Here is a 21,105-nt window from a genome sequence, read left to right on the forward strand (position 1 = left end):
GTCACCAGAGCTTCCCCATGTGGCTGACCCCAGCGAGGGGCATGCATGGAGACTTCTCCCTCTGCCCCACCCTGCTGCCTCCTCCCCTTGCATCTCTGCACAGGCGTGATCCCTACCCTAAACGCCATCTCCAGGTCACTTCCTAGGAGGCAGCCCTCCCAGACACCCCACAATAACACTGCTACCCACACACCCAATCTCTTACTCTGCTTTAATCTTCTCCATCCCACTTTTCACCATCTGACACCCTATATACTCACTCGATCGTTTATTGACTACTGCCGCCCCTTCCCCAATGTGAGCGCTAAGAGCGGGGATCTTGTCTGTTTTGTGCGTTGCTGTGGACCCAGCACCTGGACACTAGACGCTTTGTGTTTGCCGCGCGCCTGTAAAGCTTCCTTGGCAGAAGAGGGAACTGAGGCACGGGGAGCTAAGCAGCCGGCACACGACCACGGGCGGACGAGCGGAGCACTGTAGGGACTGGGTGGGGCTCACGTGGCCGCCCCGGGCCAGACCCCGCCCCTGCCGGGCCTGATCCGGGGGGCGGGCCCTGGGCTGTCCATCTCCAGCGCCGCCGCCGCGGAGTGGCGCGCGCGGTGGCTCTGGGTCAGCTCAGGGGGTGGGGCGAGGCGCCACAGCCAATCGCGGGGCGCAGGACCCCCGGCCGGGCAGGGCCCGCCTCTGATTGGTCGTCTACAGCAACACCTCAGCCTGGGGGCGGGGCCGCGGGGCGGCAAGAGGCCTGGACTGCGGGAGGCGAGGTGGGTGCGGAGAGGGGCGCGCAGGTGAGCGGGCGCGGGGCGCAGGTGGGGGGCGCTCAGATGAAGCTGGCGGGGGCGCGCAGGGTGAGGCGGCGCGCGCAGGTCCGGGGAGATGTGCGGACGGGGGCGAGGGCGTGCTCAGGTCAGGGGGATGTGCTCGCAGGTGGGAGAGCGCACCCAGGTCTGGTGGGATGTGCGCGCAGGTGTGGGGGGCCATGCGCAGGCAGGGAGGAGATGCGTGCTCAGGTTGGCAGGGGGCGCGTGCGCGCAGGTGAGATTGGGGCGGGGGCGCGTGTGTTCAGGTGAGGAGAGGCCGGAGGTGTAGGGCCCGTTGGCCCACCCGAGACGACCCGACGGGGACGCTCTGTCCCCCAGGTGGTCCGGGGCGAGGCGGAGCCGGGGGCGCGCTTCCTGGGCCGGGGTGCCCCGCGCGGGCGGATGCATTTCTCGGGTTGAGGAAATGACGGAGCCGCGGTCTTGGCTGCTCGGGTGGCTGAGAAGGTGGGAGCAGGTGGAAGGAGATGCTGAGCTGCTATACTAGGGATGGATTAATGAGGGCAGGGGGTTGATGCGCAGGGAGCTCCCACAGAAGGTCGAGTCCTCTTTCCTTTTCCAACCATCTCTCCTTTCCAACTCTTAAAATAATGATATATTGCCTCTTTCCTGGACATTTTCTGATTTTATTAAAAAGGTTTCTAAGGGTAGGAATTGTTCTGGTAAGCTTTCTGACAAAAGGCAAAGAAAGGAAAGAGGAAAGCTGGAAATGAGGAAGTGTTTTTATGGAGAGGAGTGTGTGAGACCTTCTGTTGTTTTCTGCTGGGCGTTCTTGTGTGTCAGGCACTGTGCTTATCTGGCATCACCCCCGTTTTACAGACGAGGAGACGGAGGGTCCCGAGAGGTGAGGTGACCTGTAGAGAGTCATGTACTCAGAGAGGGGCCAGAGCCGGGGTTCAAACCCACAGACACCAGTGACGTTGCTTTGGTTTCGGGGGAACAGCTCCATCTGCAATGCCTGCATTTAGGGGGCTCGGAGTGGGGCCAGAACACCATCCTGGCCATTCTCACCCTCCCAAACCCCCGTGCTAATGGTCAGGGTTGACCAGAGAGCAAGGATTCCACGCTGACTGCCAGGTTTCTTTTGCCTTGAAGTTTGCACTTCTCAACCGTGACTCTCTGCCCAGAGCTGAGGAAGGGGCTGGGTGGTCTGCCCTCAGAAGCGCCTGGCACCCAGCGCCCGGGTCTTAGGATGGGATGTTCTCCCCGTGCCCCCCTGAGCTCTTCCTGCAGCTACTTAGGTAAAGAAACAGGACACAGGCTCCACAGGGCACCACGTTGGGTGCCCAGATTTAAGACACAACCTCCAGACACTGCACAGTGAAGTGAAAAAATGCTTTTGTACACTCTAGGTGGGAGCAGATGACACACTCTTTCTGAGTGCAGTTTGACAGATCTCTTTTTAGTAGAAGTTTGAATAGCCCTGCTGCAGTGGGTTGCACCAACTAAGGGACTTAAGCATCTGGGATTTTGGTATCGGAGGCGGGTCCTGGAACCAATCCCCACACCCGGATACTGAGGGATGACTGTAGTACTTCTACGTAGTAGGAAGCCACATACCAAGATAGGACAGAGTGAAGATGCAAAGTTGCAAAAGAATTTGGATACGAACCAATTTGGGGAATCAAAGACAGAAGGAAGGAGAGTGGGTGTGTGTAAGTAACTCATGGAACAGTCTGGACCAATACTTGCCAAAGTTTAATGACTCCTGGGGATGGGTTGGAGGGACTTGTACATTGGCTTTTAAACTTGTGTTGCAATGAGCATGTGTTTTGTAACTCTTGGGAGGCAGAGGCCCCATACCCAAAGGCAGAACTGCAATTTACCCTTCAGAATCAGGGGTCAGAGTCTCTGGGTATTTCCTTCCATCTAGGGCAAATATCCACGCATATTTCTGGAGGCCTCAGAAACTGCCCAGGAGTGGCTCAGCTGTGCCCCAGCGGGGACCTCAGCCCTCTCAAGGTCAGCCAGACCGGAGCTGTCCAGATGTAGGAGCTCGGAGGGGCCACTCATCTCGGGAGTAGCCCCGGCATTTGGCAAGTGAGGCTTGTGAATTGCAGGTACAAGTTGAGAGGGTGACCACACAACCTGCAGAGGGCCAAGGGGGATGTAGAAAAGCTGTGGGTAAACCCAAGAACCACCCCAAAAGTCAGCCTCACCATGCCTTGGGAACAGAGGGCCTCCTTGACCCCAGTTAGAGCCACACATGTTCCCAGAATTATGGATTTTGACCCCAAGAGCTGTTAAAAAAAACTCTTTTCCTTGTTGTTAAATTATCATATGAGTACATGTCTACTAGAAAAATTAGGAAAAAACCCCTATATTTCCAACACCATTTAAGGTTTTGGTGTACAGCGTTTTAAATAGCCTTTAGTAATAGACCATCTTGCAACCTGACCTTGTGCTGTAACAACCAGGGAACTTTTTTCCATGCTAAGCTCATTTTTTTCTTTTTTTGTGAGGAAGATCAGCCCTGAGCTAACATCCGTGCTAATCCTCCTCTTTTTGCTGAGGAAGACCAGCTCTGAGCTAACATCCATTGCCTAATCCTCCTCCTTTTTTTCTTCCCCAAAGCCCCAGTAGATAGTTGTATGTCATAGCTGCACATCCTTCTAGTTGCTGTATGTGGGACACGGCCTCAGCGTGGCCGGAGAAGAGGTGCGTTGGTGCGCGCCCAGGATCCGAACCCAGGCCGCCAGTAGCGGAGCTCACGCACTTAACCGCTAAGCCACGGGGCCGGCCCCAAGCTCATTTTTTTTAACAGTTGCAGAGTATTTGTCTGATCTTTTTATTGAGAGCCACTTAGGTGTTTGCGGTATTTTGCAACTGTATACAGCAAACTACAATGGAAATTCTTGCATCTGCATGTTTACGCAGCCATCTGTATACGTCCTGGGATAAATTCTTACAAGTAGATTCTGGGTCAACATGTAGGTCTACCTGGCCTCTAGAACCATCCTCACACCAAGAGAGCAGCTGCCCCTGCCCCCCCGCCACTGATTCTGAGTTTTATCATTCTTTTTCATCCGAAGTCCAACTGGGGGCATGTCCGTGTATTTCAGTGTCTACCACTCCTTAGAAGAACGAATTTCCACAACAGACCCCCGCTCTTCCGATAAAGTTCCAACTCCATGTTTCTACGTGTATATTAGAATGGTACCTGGCACAGCCCTCGGGAAGATTAGCTGTCACCATCATCATCTTCTGAATTTTACTCCAGAGCCCGCCTCGTGTGGAGTTACCGCAGACACCTCTCTGTCCGTCCCCGTAGGTCTGTGTTAGCAGAGAACAGCTTGATCCACCTTCCTTATCTTGTCATCCTCCTCATCTGTGACTTGGGCATGATAATGCCAACTCTCCAGGGTCGGAGTGAGAATTCAGTAAGATAATGGGCGCTTGGAAATTGGCAGGATGCTCGGTACATAGTCTCTGTCTGTGACACATTGCATCATCCAATGATGGCCTCAACAATATCTCACGTTCTTCTAACGTCTTGCCTCTTCTCCCCCATCGAGAGGTGGAGCCTGACTCCCCTCCCCTCGAAAGGCAGTGGGCTTGTGACCCACTGTAACCAGTAGAATGCACTGGGAGTGAAGTCGCGTGCCTTCCCAGGCAGGGTTGGAAAAGGCAGTACCACCTCTGCTTTGTTTGCTGGACCCCTGGCTGGTGCCCTGTACCTCCTCTGGCTGCCCCGAGGCCACCGTACTGTGAGGAAGCCCAGGCTGGCCCGTGCCGCTCCAGCACACCCACAAGCCATAGCTACCTCGCCCAGCTCTCCCCAAATTCCTGACCTACAGCAACAGAGATGGTGGAAAGACTGTTGTTATTTTCAGCCACTAAGTTGAGGGGTGATCAGTTACACAGCGAACAGCCAGAGCACTCTAGTTGGATGCTGTCGGTGCATCGGTGCATCTCCATAGACCTCTGCTGGTCTGAACCTTACCATGATGCCCTGCGTGAGCCCAGCGGGGCCCTCCTGAGGCCTGGATGGTGCTGCTGGTAGTATTGGCAATAGCTGACTCTCTTAGGTGAACCATGATGGGGGGCAGGTGGGCCTCTGAGCACTCGGCCCCGTGACCTCATTTACTCGACAAAGTGAGTGACGCGGTTATTTTGCAGATGAAGACACGGAGGCCTAGCAAGTGTCAATAGCTGCTCAAGGTCACACAGTCTTTTTGGTTTTTGGTTTTTTTGTGTGTGAGGAAGATCAGCCCTGAGCTAACATCTATTGCCAATGCTCCTCCTTTTTTTTTTACCTTTTTCTCCCCAAGGCCCCAGTAGATAGTTGTATGTCATAGTTGCACATCCTGCTAGTTGCTGTATGTGGGACGCCGCCTCAGTGTGGCCAGACAAGTGGTGGGTCGGTGCGCGCCCGGGATCCGAACCTGGGCTGCCAATAGCGGAGCGTATGCACTTAACCGCTAAGCCACGGGGCCGGCCCCAAGGTCACACAGTTTGAATTCCAAATGGGGACATGTTGGCCACTTGTCCTGCTCAGAACTTGCAGCCTTGATGGTGACCATTGGGCCTCCTGGGCATTCACCGTGCCAGCCCCCCACCCTCCCTGCCATGGTCCTGGGTCTCTAGTGCATCCCCACCTTACTGAACCCTCAAGATACCAGAAAGCTGCCACGGGGCTGAAGTCATCTGTTGTGTCGGTCCCAGCCTGTCGATAGTGAGTGTCTCAGCTAGGAATGCCCGAGGCACTCATCCTGGCCTGTATTACTGTAGGGAGTCCCCACAGACTTCCCCCACAGGGGCCAGTGTGGTGGCTGGACCAATCCCTGTGGTTCTTATGATCTCAGGATGCACTTCAGTGAAAACCATCAGGGAACTTTGAGGAACAAAGCTTATTACTCACAGATCCTCAAGGGTGTGGGGCAGGCCTGGGGCCACACCGCGAGGTCATGGGTGGAGAAGGAAGGAGGGGAGGAAGCAGTGCAGACCTGGGGCTCTGCCTTCCTTAGGATATGAGAGTGGGGTGTCTGGGGTTTCATGGTTCCACTCTTTATTGGTGAATTTAAAGCATAAGAACGGGAATTAGGAAACAGCAAGGGCGAAGTAGGGTCACTCAGAGGTCGGTTATCTAGGTCAGAGCTTTCTGAATGAGAGCCCTTCCTGGACAGGGGCCACCTAATTCCTTCCCTGGTTGTTTGGCTGGTAGCTGTGTCACGCGGCTGGCTGCCAGTATGTTTATTCAAAATGAACGTCTCCTGAAATGTATGCTTAATGTCAGGTCCTTACACTACATCAAACCCTCAGGAGCAACGTCTCTTTAGCTTTGGCTGCGAAACTCAAAAACCAGTCCAGGGAGCTGCCCAGGGTGCCAGAAAGCCCCACCCATCTCCCTGGCTCTTCTTCCCCGGGTGTGGGACACTAAACCTCCTTTTTCCGGCTTTAACAACAACTGCAAAACCTCACGTGCATAAGCTTTCATGGCCCAGGACACTCAGGAAGGTCCCTGAGTCCAGCGAGTCTGCAGAGAGCCAGGCTCTGAGCCCAGATGACTCTCAATGCTGCTCTGTGTTCCTAGGGTCTCACTGGCTCTTAGAATGTGCCCACGGGAAGGTACAAATCCCACAGGGGCCTGATTCGGGCAGATGGCACAAAGAAGCTTCTGGAAATGTTTGGGGTGCATATGCAGCTGCTGGGTGTGAGTCTACAAGGAAAACACGTTTTGGTTCATTGCTGCGTACGAGGTCTGCACCTGTCTGTGTTTTGGCTCATGTCCAAGTCGACACCTCCATGAACTCCATCCCAGTCCACCTGTTGTCATTAAGTACTTACTGTTTGCCAGACGTTGTATGTGCCAGGCAAAGAGGCTGGGGGATGAGGTTGCCTCACCCACCCCCAACAGGGCCACTTTCGATTTTGAATCCCTGAGCACCGACCTTGCACCCCTCACTTGGTTCTGACACTGGGCCTTGAATAAATACCATTTGAGTCCTTTTCTCCCTTTGATCCTGAAATATCAGCCCCCTGAGTGTCTTCGTCATCTTGGTGTCCCCTGCAGAACTTTGTTCAGTGGGTTGAGAAGGATCAAGCAGGACTTTTGGATCATAAGCGTCTAGAGATTTTAAAGGGGTCAGTTCAAGACGGAAAACTTCTACTCCACTGTGAAACCCCTTGACAAGAGATTGGAGGTAAGCGTGTCTCCGCACCATTGTTCATGGGCGTGGGCAGCGACCTTTCAGCTTTGAAAAAGTAAAGACAACGAGTACATCAGCTCTCAGTGTCAGCTCCTGTCTGTAAGTCTTAGGAAAAAAAATAAAATACACCCAGAACACCTCCTTCTCCCCCATTTCCAGTCATCTATTGCCAAGGATATTACTTACTTACACGTTTATGACAAAATTCAGTGCTTATGACAGAGAGGTGACTCCTGGATGAACAAACTCTGTAATAAGCTCAAGATATTTGTTTGGGTTTGTTGTAATCCCTAGAAAATATGCATTTTCCTTTCAGCAGCATTCTTTGTTTGGCTTTTCCATGCTTAGTTCTGAGCCTATGCATTTCTAGCCCTTTTGTAATTTTCCAGCATGTTAGATCAGAGTGCCTGCCGTGCAAGAGGCTCTGTATTCTGCATTTGGGGCTATAGAGATGGATGGTCCCTCCCCATAAAGAACTCTTCATCCTGCCTTGTAAATCATAGGTACTCCATAAACTAACCTCTGTAAATTAAATTAAGTGATGTGGCTATAGTTCCCACACTGCACATGAAAATGTTCTTCGTCATTGATATTTTTAAATGAATGTGCATTGCTTTTAAAGCAATTCATGTTCACATATTTTTTTAAATCAGTATTAAAACGCTTATGTGTAAAATAGACTTTTCCCTGCCTCATGCCATAGTCTCACTTCCCAGAAGCAAATACTTTTCATTCTCTTACCTACTTTTGTGTTGTTGTTTTTACTAGCTTATTTCTAAATAATTTGCTTTTACCACTTCCAACTTTACACATTTCCTTCTATACATCTAGTAGTCAGTCAATAACCAGAGTTTACATTGTTCTGGCAAAGTTACTCTTATTTACTGTTAAGCCAAGTAATGTATTGTAATTATGGTTTGGTTTTTTTCCCCCTTGTATGACTTTTTATTTTTCCTGGAGTTGATGGTTGCCTCACTTTTTCCATTTGCTAAGGTTTCTATGCATCTCTCACTAATTTTTTTTTTTTGCGTGTTCTACCAGAGCTGTCATGCATATCAATAATTTTTCTAACGCAACAAAATTTATCATTTCCAATCCTCCCTCCCCCCATAGCCATTCATCCCGTACCAATGTGGATGGGTTACTGTCTAGACCACTGCACAGCTGTCATCCTGGGACTTCCCCGGTCCTTTCACTGGACATTCCTTTAGCAGCGCTCTTGGATCCCGTGTCTTCTCCTCTGAATGGTAGATAACCTGGAAATAGAATTCTCGGTTGGAAAAAAGTTTCCCTCCAAATTTTTAAATTTAATTTTTCCCATCGTCGTCATCTAGAATCCAACTTGCTGCTAGCATGCTTCTTAATCCTAGATTTTCTCCAAAAGCTTTTAAGATCATCTTTTTTTATCCCTGATGTTTTGAGACTTCACAATTCGGAAAGTGGGGGTGTCACTACTTCCCCCATATCATGACCATTTAGAGCAGCTGCAGGTACTTAGACAAGTATAGTTTCTCCTCCTTTTTCTTTTTGTCGAGTGATGATTTATTGAACGGCCTGTATGTACCAGACACTGTTCTAGGCCCTAGTTGTAGAGCAATGAATAGGACACGCCCTTACTGCCCCTGGGAGCTTACATTCTAATGGCGAGAGACAGACAATAAACATGCATTCAGATAAATAAACAAAAGAATTCTACAGAGTGAGAAGAGTTATTAAGAAAAGAAAGTAGGGGCCGGCCCGGTGGCACAAGCGGTTAAGTGTGTGCGCTCCGCTGTGGCGGCCTGGGTTCGCCGGTTTGGATCCCGGGCACGCACCGACGCACTGCTTGGCAAGCCATGCTGTGGCGGCATCCCATGTAAAGTAGAGGAAGATGGGCACAGATGTTAGCCCAGGGCCAGTCTTCCTCAGCGAAAAAGGAGGAGGATTGGCAGATGTTAACACAGGGCTGATCTCCTCACAAAAAAATTAAAATAAAAAAAAAGAAAAGAAAGTATGGGGCCGGCCTCATGGCTTAGTGGTTAAGAACGCGCGCTCCACTGCTGGCGGCCCGGGTTCGGATCCCAGGCGCGCACCAACGCACCACTTCTCCAGCCATGCTGAGGCCGCGTCCCACATACAGCAACTAGAAGGACGTGCAACTATGACATACAACTATCTACTGGGGCTTTGGGGGAAAAATAAATAAATATAATTATAAAAATAAAAAATAAAAAAATAAAGTAACAGGTAGAGAGCCTGGGCAGGGAACCTGGGGTGCAGGCGGTGTAGATTGGCTGGTCGCCCGGTACACTGGTACAAGATGAATGACTCTGGAGGAAGGGAGAATGCCAATGATAAATTTTGTTATGTTAGAGCGTGTGGAAAAATTATTGACACGTACGACAGCTCTGTTAGAGCATTCAGAAAAAAAAAATAGCAATAGATGCATAGAAACCTTAGCAAATGGATACAGTGAGGCAAGCACTAGCTCCAGGAAAAACAAAAAGTCATACTGAGGAGGGGACATTCTACATGAGACCTGAACGAGGAGACCTGCAAGACGTGTTCTAGGCAGAGAAGTGGCAGGTGCTATGAACGAGATAAACTATTTTCGAGGATCAGTAAAGACCTTCGTGTGCCTGGAACAGAGGGTACAGGTGGGAGAGTGGAGAGGAAGGGAGGCAGGGAGGCAGGAGCAGATCGTGAGAGGGTTCCGAGCCGTGGATGGCCAGGTTCACGTGGTAAGAGGGACATTCTGCAGCCATTTAGAGAGCGCATGGAGATGAGCAAGAAGAAAAGCAGGAAGGCCGGGTGGGAGGTTGTTGCAGTTTCCAGGAGAGACCCTAAGGTGCAGTGACCTCTTCCTGCCTGGTGTCTGCTGTCCAGGACAAGATAAAGGGAAGTGAGTGAGAGGCCGCCCAGCGGGGCCCCTGAGCAGTGGTGGATGTGGCCGGGAGATGCAGTGTTTTTCACGGGACAATCTGAGCAGGGTGTCTCTGCTTCCCTCAGGGCCCGATGGCTGCCAAATCCCAGCCCAACGCTCTCAAGAGTCCAGATGGCGTCGCCAAGGGCAGGGCTGCCCCTCACGGGCAGTGGGGTCGTGCCTGGTAAGGATCTCCCCCATCCTCCCAGCTAGAAAATAGAGTGGACTCTCAGCCAGAGGTGCCAGCCTTTGGGGTTTTATGGACCTATTAAAAAAATTTTCTTTTATCGTGAAGATTGTGAAAGGTAAGCAATATCCCATTTTATAAAGTAAGGAATTAAGAAAATAAGAAGCTAAACACTAAAGGGCAGTTGGTGCCCTAGCTGTAGAGCACATTGCTGTCACGGTTCTCCTTGGGCTGTAGAGTGACGGGGACGTGGTGTGGATGAACGTCCCCCATGGCCCGGAACAGGGAAGCCTCTGGCCTTGTTGGTCACAAATGGGCTTGCTGAATTCATGTTGGGCCCTGGGCTCTCTATGGGCGCCCACACATCAATCAACCTCCTGCTTGATCGTGGTCAAGCAAGCCTGTTGAGTGGCTTCTCGAGCCACGGGGAACGGGGAGGCCTTTGCACTGAGAGCTGGCAGCCTTCTCTCATGAGGTGCTGTCTGCTTTGAACAAGGGCACCTGTACACACAAGCGAAGCATTCTGTTTGGGAGGTCAGAGGGCGGGCAGGCCCCCCGTGACCATCTGCCGTCTTGCACAGGGAGGTGGACTGGTTCTCCTTGGTGAGTGTCGTCTTCCTGCTGCTGTTCGCGCCCTTCATCGTGTACTACTTCGTCATGGTGTGTGACCAGTACAGCTGCTCTCTGACCGCCCCCGTGCTGGACCTGGCCACCGGGCGTGCTAGTCTCTCAGACATCTGGGCCAAGACGCCACCAGTGACGAAGAAAGCGGCCCAGCTCTACGCCCTGTGGGTCACGTTCCAGGTCAGCCCTCCCGGCCACCGTGGTCGGGGCACAGCGTGGGCAGAGCATCCCCTGTTTCCCCAGGGAAATAGAATCCTGGCTCAGATTGGCATTCTTACTTCCAGGACCCAGCAGGGCATGACCCCGAGCCTGATGTACTTAGCTTCACCTTCAGATAGAGGGCACCCGATGGCGTCGTGGTATCCAACACGCCTTCAGTGTGACCCTCCGCACAGTTCAGGAGCGTGCCCCACCCTGCCGGGACAGGCCGAGTAGGAGGGACCAAGACCCCATAGGAGGGCGTGAGGGCATGGCTGGCCCAGGGAAGCCCCGTACACAGCAGGGGTCTTGCCTTATGGTATCCCCCGAGAAAGAGCATTCCACCCCCAGAGGGACGCTCGGTTACACGAGACACCACTCAGCAAAGGCAAGGCCTGTGTTCCCAGCAGCTGGTCGCACAGTCCTGGTCAAGAACGTCCTGAACTCTGTTGTGACCCCACTGGCCTCCCAGACCAGAGGGAGTTCACCAGGCAGGGGCTGTTTGCACAGTGAACCTGGAGAACAGGTGTTTATCATCTGAACCCAGGATTTTTCCAGGGAAACAGGGGTTTCCTGTCCTGGAGGAAGGCTTCGACCATTTTTAGCTTTTTCTCCCCAGGGTCCCAGCTTTTGGGCTTCAGATTCCTTCTCGTTTCAGATCTCTTGGTCCCTTTGGGTAAAAAGTAGAGAGTAGGAGTAGCACGAGTCACAATAGCCTGAAAGTGGAAACAACCCATATGTCCATCGACAGACAGATGGATACACAAAATGTGGTCCATCCGTGCAGGGGAATATTATTTGGCCGTAAAAAGGGATAAAGTTCTGACATAAGCTGCCACGTGGATGAACCTTGAGAACATGCTGCTAAATGAAAGAAATCAGTTGCACAAGGACAAATCCTGTAGGATTCCATTCATGTCGAGTCCAGAATAGGCAAATCCGTGCAGACAGAAAGTGGGTTAGTGGTTGTCGGGCTAGTGGGGAGGGGGTTGGGGAGTTGATGTTTAATGGGGGCAGAGTTTCAGTTTGGGAGGTGGAAAGTTCTGGAGATGGGTGGCGGTGATGGTTGCACAACATTGTGAATGTGCTTAATGCCACAGAACTGTACACTTCCTCCTGGAGGAATAACCGACCACAGCCAGGATTTCTCAAATACGTACAGTGCCTTCCCATCTGTCGTCTCGGTTAATAAAAGCCAGGCTGTGTCAACACAGCCAGGCCCTCCAGGATACGGGGAATTTACTGGCAGTCTCTGTGTTTCAGGTGCTTTTGTACATGGCGCTTCCTGACTTCTGCCATAAGTTTCTGCCGGGCTACGTGGGCGGCGTTCAGGAGGGCGCCGTGACTCCCGCAGGTGACCTGGAGCCCGGCCGCGGCCTCCCCTTTGCTTCAGGGGGCCTGCGCTCCCCCGCGCTGCTTCCGTCCCGAAGACCTCTCCCTGACAAAGTTAAAAGTTTGCTTGGAAATTTCTACAATACCTGGCCTTGAGACGATCCGGGGCAGCCCAGGACTGTCCCGGATGCGAGGCTGGAGATCAGGTTCTTCAGTAAAGAAGGAACTGAATGGCCCCCGGCCCCTTGGCTGGTTGTCGTAACTGGGCTAATGGAGCATCTCCCCACCAAGAGTGCTTTGCATCCACCGGTGACATCCTGGGCTGGCAGGGGGGCCTTCTGTTTAGGGGGCCTCCATGCTGCCTGGTCCATTCGTTCCCCACAGTCACCGAGACCCCATGAGGAGCCCTCCCACTCCGTCCCTGCCCACACTGAGCTCCCGGTCCAGTGGGGAGGCTGCGGTCTCCCCGACAGGAGCCACGGGGGCATCCTCCCTCTGCTTCTGCTGGAGCTCGGCCCAGACTCTAACAAACTGCAGGCCGGTTACTGAGCCTCTGGTCGGTTGAGGAGAATCAGAGCCAAAGGGATAATCTGTACCCTTTCCCTCTTCCAAGGGCTCAGCCAGCAGGAGCATAGTCCGCGGACTAACAGCGTGAGGTGTGCTACTGGCCATTTGACCCGGGGCCCCGAATCGCAGCAGAAGCTGACCGGCTTTCAGGGCTGCGGTCTGGGTGCCCCGGACAGGGGCCTGAGCAGCTGAGGCTCAGAAAGCATGCAGGGCCTGAGCCACGTGCTGCTACGTGGCGCGGGTCGGGAAAACGCTTCGAGTTCTCCATCTTGCTTCCGCAGGAGTTGTCAACAAGTACCAAGTCAACGGCCTGCAGGCGTGGCTCATCACGCATCTGCTCTGGTTTGCGAACTCGCACCTCCTCTCCTGGTTCTCTCCCACCATCATCTTCGACAACTGGATCCCGCTGCTCTGGTGTGCCAACATCCTCGGCTATGCCGTGTCCACGTTCGTCATGGTCAAGGCCTACCTCTTCCCCACCAGTGCTGAAGACTGGTACGTGCTGCGACAGCCGGTCAAGCCTCAGGGGGAAGGAGGACGCTCTCACTCCTTGCCTTTTTCTATGACCTTGGGATGGGAGGTTGTGAAGCCCTCAGGATTGAGAATCCTTGAAGGAGGAGCTTAATGGAACTTGTTTGACTCTGGGGAACACCCTGCCTTAGGAAGAATACAGCTGAAGATGGCCACGTCCATCTTTGGTGGCCGAGTTATACCTGTAGGGCTGTCAGAGGAGCAGGGAGGCGGGACAGGCAACTTCTGGCCAGGGGCAAAGGCAGCCCATTGCCTCTTTTTCTGGAGCATCGGTGTGGCCTGACACAGTCTTAGTGAGGAATTTTGTATCTCAGTGGCTTTAATGTAACAGCGTCCCAGGGAGAGCCCTACTGGTTGGTGCCCATTCTCATGGAAGCCTTAAGTTGAACAGTTGTGAGCCATCCATCCATACATCAACTCACCCATGCACTCATCTATCCATCCACCCAGCCATCCACCTATACCCATCTACCCACCCATCCATCCACCCCCCAACCCATCCATCCATCTGCCCATCCATCCATCTATCCACCCACCCATGTACCCACCCATCCAATCCGTCCATCCATCTATCCATCCACCCATCCATCCATCCATCCATGCGTTCACCCACCAATCCATCCATCCATCCATCCACCCACCCACCCACCCACCTACCCATTCATCCATCCACCAATCCATGTATCCATCCACCCATCTATCTATTCATCCATTTACCATCCCCCATCCTTCATCCCTCCCTCCATCCATCCATTCATCAACAGACATTTGTTGGTTTCCTCCTGTAGACAGGTGTAGGCAGTGGGGCTTTAGGTAAGAACAAGTTTCTTGTTCTTGGGGTGCTTACATTTTAGTGTGAACACCCAAATAAAAACAAAGTGTGTTTCCTTTCTCTGTCACACCGAGGCTCTTAGGAAGTGTCTTTGGATGATGGTGCTCTGGGCTTATGTGATTATCACATCACGAGGCTGGTCTTCTATGGCTCGTGGGAATCATTCTCACTGTTTTATAATCACTTCACCTATTGTAGACTTCGGATATTTTGCTTCTATGTATCCTAACCGAGGGAAATGGACCAAAAGATATGTTTTTCTAATCACACAGAAATCCCTATGCGTATACAACAGCAAGTTACACCTAACAAGGGTCTCCAGTGGGTTATCCTGGCTGATTCTCCGGTCACCCCTGGAGGGGGCTGTGGGGTCAGGTGACCAACTGGGCAGCGAATGGTTCAGGAACTTGTCCAGCAAGCGGTGGACGTGGGCCCTGGAGCCAGGCACCTGGTGCTTTTTTTCACTCTCTACCTTGGCACCATTTATAACTTCACACGCCCACGGGAGGCTCAAACGCCCTGGGACTCCACCTCAGGGTAAAAATCTTTGTGCAGTCGAGCCAGTTTCGCGGTCACCTGTACCTGTCTCAAGGGAACCTGGACGAGGCTGGGGAGAAACCTGGGTGTCGGCCAAGGAACTCTGAAGCACGGCTACAGTCTCCCCACCTTCCCAGGAGCAGAGCGAGCAGCCCACATACTTCCTTCTAAGGGTGTCTCTGTTGAGCCGCAGCTGAACACAGAGCGAAAGTCCATGAGGCTGCGGAGAAGCGGGGAGGACGGACGCGTCCTGCTTGCTCGGTTCTCTGCAGCTCGGTCACCTCATTTGAGCCTGCAGCACCCTGGGCTGGGCTGAGCGCCTGGATCCATGCCAGCAAAACAGGCCACGTGTTGTGAGCTGCACTCACTCACTAAACGCATCTTTTATTTCTATTTTTAAGCAAATTCACAGGCAATTTCTTCTACAACTACATGATGGGCGTGGAGTTTAACCCCCGAATTGGAAAGTGGTTTGACTTCAAGCTGTTCTTCAATGGACGCCCTGGGATCGTCGCCTGGACCCTCATCAACCTGTCCTTTGCAGCCAAGCAGCAGGAGCTCTACGGCCAAGTGACCAACTCCATGGTCTTGGTCAACGTCCTGCAGGTAGCCTGTCGATGGCCAAAGCGGGTGGAAGCTCTGACACCTGCTGGGCGCTGGGAAAACCCGAAAGCCAGATAGTTTTCGAAAGACCGTAATCCACCTCTTTTGGAAGGCAGTGGGCCCCCTCCCTCGGATTTCTGGGGATGGGCCAGCGAGCACACAGTGAGAGTTCTGTCCGTGAGTGCAGGCGCTGCGCTGGCCCTGGGGACTCGTGCGGCCCACGGCCTCTTTCCCAGGGAATGCCTGTTAATGGCTCAAGCATGTCTCTGGTCCTGGCAACGGTGTTCTGACGGCTCTGGAAGGACCTTGGCTCACGGTCCTGGCCATGTTCCCAGTTTATGGCCTCCGAAGCGTTTTCCCTACATGGTCCCTGTGGGTGTCAGGCAACCCCCTTGGGGCGGGGAAGGAGGAGCAGTGATTCATTTTCACCTTTGGCCCATTTCTGTAAATGGACGTCAGTCTCCTCCACCCCCACAAGGCCCAGCAGTCGCTCAGCCATGCAGGGCACACACGCGCTGGGACACTCACCCCCTGGGCAAAGGGCTTCCGTGCTGGCTTGGACCCTGGCCCACGATGCCTCGTCCCCCATGGGCCGTCCCGAGCCCTTCCACCCTGGGCGATCTCTCTCTGCTCCGAGCTCCGCAGCCTGGGGTGTGACCTCCCAGCAGTGCCCCTTTCGGTCATCATTTGGGGGCTGCCCTTGTTGTCTCAGAGCAGACTCTCTGAGGACAAGGATTCTTTGTCCCCACTCCGTCCCCCATGTCCCAGGCATGGCAGGAAGCGCAGGACCAGCCCAATGGTGCATGTCACCAAAGGAGGTCTGTGGCACGCAGGTGCCACCTCCTCGTCGAACGTGTGGCTTTCCCAAGGGCCCCACCAGTGCCCCGTGGTTGGTACACGCTGCTCCTGCCTTGCAGGCCATCTACGTGCTGGACTTCTTCTGGAACGAGACCTGGTACCTGAAAACCATTGACATCTGCCACGACCACTTCGGGTGGTACTTGGGCTGGGGGGACTGCGTCTGGCTGCCATACCTGTACACACTGCAGGTAAGGTTAGCAGGGACGGTGAGCCCCTCCGGGACACGGGGCCTGGCTCAGCAGGGCGTTTGGCTCTTGGGTCCCCAGGCACGCCCCGGGCTGCCCACCGAGCAGACACAGCTGAGCACGTGCTAAGCTTCGCTCCTTGCACAACTGTCTGTCCTTGGGGGACACCAGACGCTGGAGAAGGGAGGCTGCCCCTGTGTCCAGGAAGAAGGGAAGGCTCAGTGTATCTATCATCTTGTGCTGCCATAACAAAGTCCTATAGACTGGCGGCTCAAGTAACAGGACTTAATTGTCCCCCAGTCCTGGAGGCTGGACGTCCGAGATCCAGGTGTGGGCAGGGCTGGTTCCTCCTGAGGCCTCTCTCCCTGGTGTGTAGACGGCCGTCTCCTCCCTGTGTCCTCACGTGGTCGTCCTTCTGTGTGTGTCTGTGTCCTGATCCCCTCTTCTCATAAGGACACCGGTCATGTTGGATTAGGGCCCACCCTAGTGACCCCATTTTACCTTAATTACCTCTTTAAAGGCCTTATTTCCAAATGCAGTCAAATTATAAGGTGCTGGGGGTTAGGATTTCAGCATATAGATTTTGGGGGACACAATTCAGCCCGTAACACTTAAAGAAGAAGATGATACAGAGTAGACTTTGGGTAAAAAGGAATGATTTGGTGGAGGGGGTATTTATATTCATGTTTATCCAAATCTTAATGCTTAAAGGATAAGAGGCCTTCTTTCTTATGTTTATTTCTTCCTTCAGTATTTTGTGGGGGTCTGTGCGGCACGAGGCACGTGCTGAGAGGCAAGAGAAGGAGACGCGGGTGGGCCCTGCCCTCAGAGCTCCTGGTCGGCGGGAAAGGCTGTGAAACAGGCAGCCCAGTGCGGGGAGGGGGTGCTTGACAGGAAGTGGGGGTGCTGACCCCTGAGAGAGGGCTGAAGAGGGGCCACCAACCTGTAGCTGGGGGTCAGCAAAAGCATCCAGAGGCAACCACAGCCACGCCTAGGGCAGAATGATGAGGCTGGGGGTAAGAACATTCCAGCAAGGTAGAATGGCATGTGCAAAGTCTTCTTGGTGAGAGAACATTTCAGGGCAGGGGGGCTTTTAAGGCACAAAACAGTCCCGTATGGCTGGGACACAAGACGTGAGGGACGGCAGGAAGAATTGTCAGACTGGAGAATCCAGCAGAGCTTAGCACCAGTTGAGCAGGATTTGATGGACAAGGTGTCCGGGGGGATGGGAGGCCTGGAGAGCAGAGCGTTCTGGGTGAGGGGAGGACAGGGGCAGGGCTCCGAGGGAGAAGTCGTCGAGCCGTGAGTAACGAAACAGGCTGACCCAGGCTGGAGTCCTCCAGAGAGCCTTGGCACACGGAGTCGAGGCGTGGAAACGCTGGCCTGGGGAGCCTGAGGGACCTGGGTTTGCACCTCTGTAGGGCCACCAGCCAGGGGAGGGGGCCTTGAGCAGGTCCCCGAGCATCTCTGACAAATGAGGGCAGACACTGCTGCAGTTGGGCTGGGCAAAGCCATGGAGGTGCGCATGCCCAGTGATTGGCAGCTGGCACCCTGCCACGGGCTACGCGGCACACACAGCTGCCTCGGGGTTTCTGAGGCAGTTGGGGGAAGGGAGAGGCCTCATCCTCAGGCCTCCCAGGCCCTCCCAGCTCTCACGAGAGCGGCCCTGCTTTCACCTGTGTGTGGGGGCTGCCCGAAAGGCCTGGCCACATGCCGCCTGCTCGTTGCATAGGTGAGTGACGAGTTCTGGGGACAGAGGGAGAACATGTTCTCCGGCACCCTGTGTAGTTAGCAGCGAGCTGGGGTGCCTGCCTTATCAGGTCATGCAAGAATGGAGAGGACAAGAGTGGAGGGACTTCGTAGGCTGTACAGGACACGCCCTGGCGAGGCGGGAACGAGCTACAGCTGGTCCTGCGGGTGATAAGGACGAGGCTGATGTTAGCCGGCTGGTCCGTGCGGCGTCCCGAAGCAAGGGCCCTGGGAAAGCAGGAAAGTCACAGCAGAGCGAGCGTGGTTGAAGGAAAGAGCTCTGCACCGGAGACCAGAAGTTCTGAACTCCAGTCCACACATGGGAGGATCCTCTGGACCCATTTCTCCACCTAGCTGGTTGCAGGCTCACTGATTCTGTGAAATCCATTTTCCAGGCATGCAAACAGCAGCAACAGATTAGATAGGTAGATAGATAGATAGATAGATAGATAGATAGATAGATAGATAGATAGATAGATAATCTCTTACTATGTACCAGGCCTTGCCTTGTTTTGGCCTCTGAGTATATGTTAAGTGTAAATATATATATATTTCATATTATATTTTTATTAGGGTTCTCCAGAGACAGAATCAGTAGGATGTATGAATTTTATATATACTCACACACACACGCATACATATACATGCGTATACAGTCGTGCACCACGTAGCAATGCTTCAGTCAACGACAGACTGCATATACAGCAGCGGTCCCCTAAGATTAGTACCATACAGCCTAGGTGTGTAGTAGGCCATACCATCTAGGTTTGTGTAAGTGCACTCTAGGATGTTCCCACAGCGACAAAATCACCTAATGTTGCACGTCTCAGAATGTATCCCCGTCATTAAGCGACGCATGACTATGTATGTATGTATGTATGTGTGTGTATATGTGTGATTGTGGTCCTGGCAAGTCCAAAATCTTCAAGGCAAGCCAGCAGGCTGGAGGTCCAGGGAAGAGTTGATGTTGCAGCTGGGTCTGAAGGCCGTCTGCTGGTGGAATCCACTCTTGTTCCAGAGAGATGTGCCTATTTTCAACTGATTAGATGAGGCCCACCTACGTTATGGAGGGTGATCTGCTTTGCTCAGTCTACTGATTGGAAATGTGAATCACATCTAAAAAATACCTTCGTAACAACTAGACTCGTGTTTGACCGAATATCTGGGTACCGTGGCCTAGCCAAGGTGACATAAAATTACCATCACAATATTATATTCAAATGATACCTTTTATATTGTTATATGTTTTATATTTATAGTATATATGATATATATGTATGTAGCTAGATAGGAAGGTGGGTAGGTAGGTAGGTAGATACACAATTTTGTATATTTACTCATTTGATCCCCACAACAAGCCTCTGAAGCAAGTGCTTTTATTTACAGAAGAGGAAACCGAGGCACGACGGGGGTAGGCAGCTAGTCAGGGGCAGAGCCAGGGTTTGAACCCAGGCCGCGTTCCCAAGCCCACATTCGCGCCCGCTCCCTGGACGAGGCCGCGCTTGACCTCCTCCCTCTCGCCCTCAGGGTCTGTACCTGGTCTACCACCCCGTGCAGCTGTCCACCCCCCACGCCATGGGCGTCCTGCTGCTGGGCCTGCTCGGTTACTACATCTTCCGGATGGCCAACCATCAGAAGGACCTGTTCCGCCGCACGGACGGGCGCTGCCTCATCTGGGGCAGGAAGCCCAGGGTCATCGAGTGTTCGTACACGTCGGCGGACGGGCAGAAACACCACAGCAAGCTGCTAGTGTCTGGCTTCTGGGGCGTGGCCCGCCACTTCAACTACACGGGGGACCTGATGGGCAGCCTGGCCTACTGCCTGGCCTGCGGCGGGGGCCACCTCCTGCCCTACTTCTACGTCATCTACATGACCATCCTGCTGACCCACCGCTGCCTCCGTGACGAGCACCGCTGCGCCAGCAAGTACGGCAGCGACTGGGAGCGCTACACCGCCGCCGTGCCTTACCGCCTGCTGCCGGGAATCTTCTAGGGGACCTGCCCGGGAGAAACCCCCTGAGGGGCTGTGAAGAGCACTTGGAGCTGGGTCTATAGGGGCTGACGTCCCAGCCCCACCTTCTAGGAGCCTCAGTTTCCTCATCTGTAAAATGGAGAGAGCCTGGCACTTGGCGGGCATCTCGTAAATGGGAGCGTACTCTCCTTTCCCCTCCTTTTGAGGGGAATTCTGAGGGTTTACACCAACTGCCTTCTCACCAGCAGAAATGACCAGTTTCTCTATTCAGTGATCCAAGAGTAGGAGGGTGACCTGGTCACCTGTGATAACCCCCCGACGGCGGTTCTCTGTGTTGGGAGACCGAGCGGCTTCGCTGCCTAGAGAGACCGGCATCTCACGCTGAGCGTCTGCCAGCTCCTCTGATCAGGACGGTGCTTCTTCTTGCTGGATAAAATGGAAGGGGATATGTAAGGTGTGCCAGGTATCAATTTATTGCCTTTCAGCCCCAGATCCACCCTTCATGACCGCGATAGTGAGCCGGGCTCCTCGAACAGTTCTCCTTTGCAGCATGCGCAGTGTTCAATTTGTCGGTAGAGGGCGCTGAGGGACGCTGTACGAGGAAGGGGCTTTAGTTCTGGTACATCCACAAACTCTGGCTCAGGTGACCCAGAGGACTTGTCCACCGTTCCAGGAGCCTCACCGTCTTCTCCAATGAGATCTGAATCCCAGCCTTGGGGAGGGTACCCCCTTACCTTAGGCACTCTCCCCCAACCCTAGGATATTCCTGAAAGCTCTCTTTAGACATTTCTGCCCTAGTAGGGTCAATAATTCTTGATAATAAACTTTGCCTGTTCAAACTTCTGTGTGGTTTCTATCTCCGGATTGGGCCTGGCCATACATATAAGGGCTCGATTTCTGGATATAGAAGGGCTGCCCGGGAAACATTGGGCCGGATGTTCGGGGGCTGCCTCAGAGCCTTGGGTACCCGCCAGAGGGATTCGGGGGGTGGCGCCGCCTCCCCCAGTGTCGGCCCTTTGTTGGGGCTCTTCTTGTGCTGGGTGTGGGAGTCTATTCCATTTG

At 53.4% G+C, this 21,105-nt stretch overlaps 1 protein-coding gene across 2 annotated transcripts; it reads left to right on the top strand.

Moving 5' to 3' along the window:
- The first annotated feature begins 762 nt into the window (after positions 1–762).
- DHCR7 (7-dehydrocholesterol reductase) lies at positions 763–20,882 on the top strand. 2 transcript variants are annotated; one of them, XM_087422498.1, is made up of 8 exons: positions 763–785; positions 9,953–10,050; positions 10,635–10,857; positions 12,139–12,229; positions 13,056–13,269; positions 15,076–15,280; positions 16,195–16,326; positions 19,600–20,882. In XM_087422498.1, exons 2-8 carry the CDS (start codon positions 9,959–9,961, stop codon positions 20,062–20,064), a joined length of 1,422 nt encoding a protein of 473 aa, XP_087278624.1. In that variant the 5' UTR covers positions 763–785; positions 9,953–9,958; the 3' UTR covers positions 20,065–20,882. The 2 variants fall into 2 exon arrangements, with proteins under 2 accessions (XP_087278624.1, XP_014651302.2); XM_014795816.2 differs by lacking the exon at positions 763–785 and adding an exon at positions 5,544–6,958.
- The last annotated feature ends 223 nt before the right edge of the window (positions 20,883–21,105 follow it).

This window comes from Ceratotherium simum, chromosome 34, assembly GCF_057802395.1.
Source record: "Ceratotherium simum simum isolate JZ-2026a chromosome 34, ASM5780239v1, whole genome shotgun sequence".
NCBI classification, from domain to species: domain Eukaryota; kingdom Metazoa; phylum Chordata; class Mammalia; order Perissodactyla; family Rhinocerotidae; genus Ceratotherium; species Ceratotherium simum.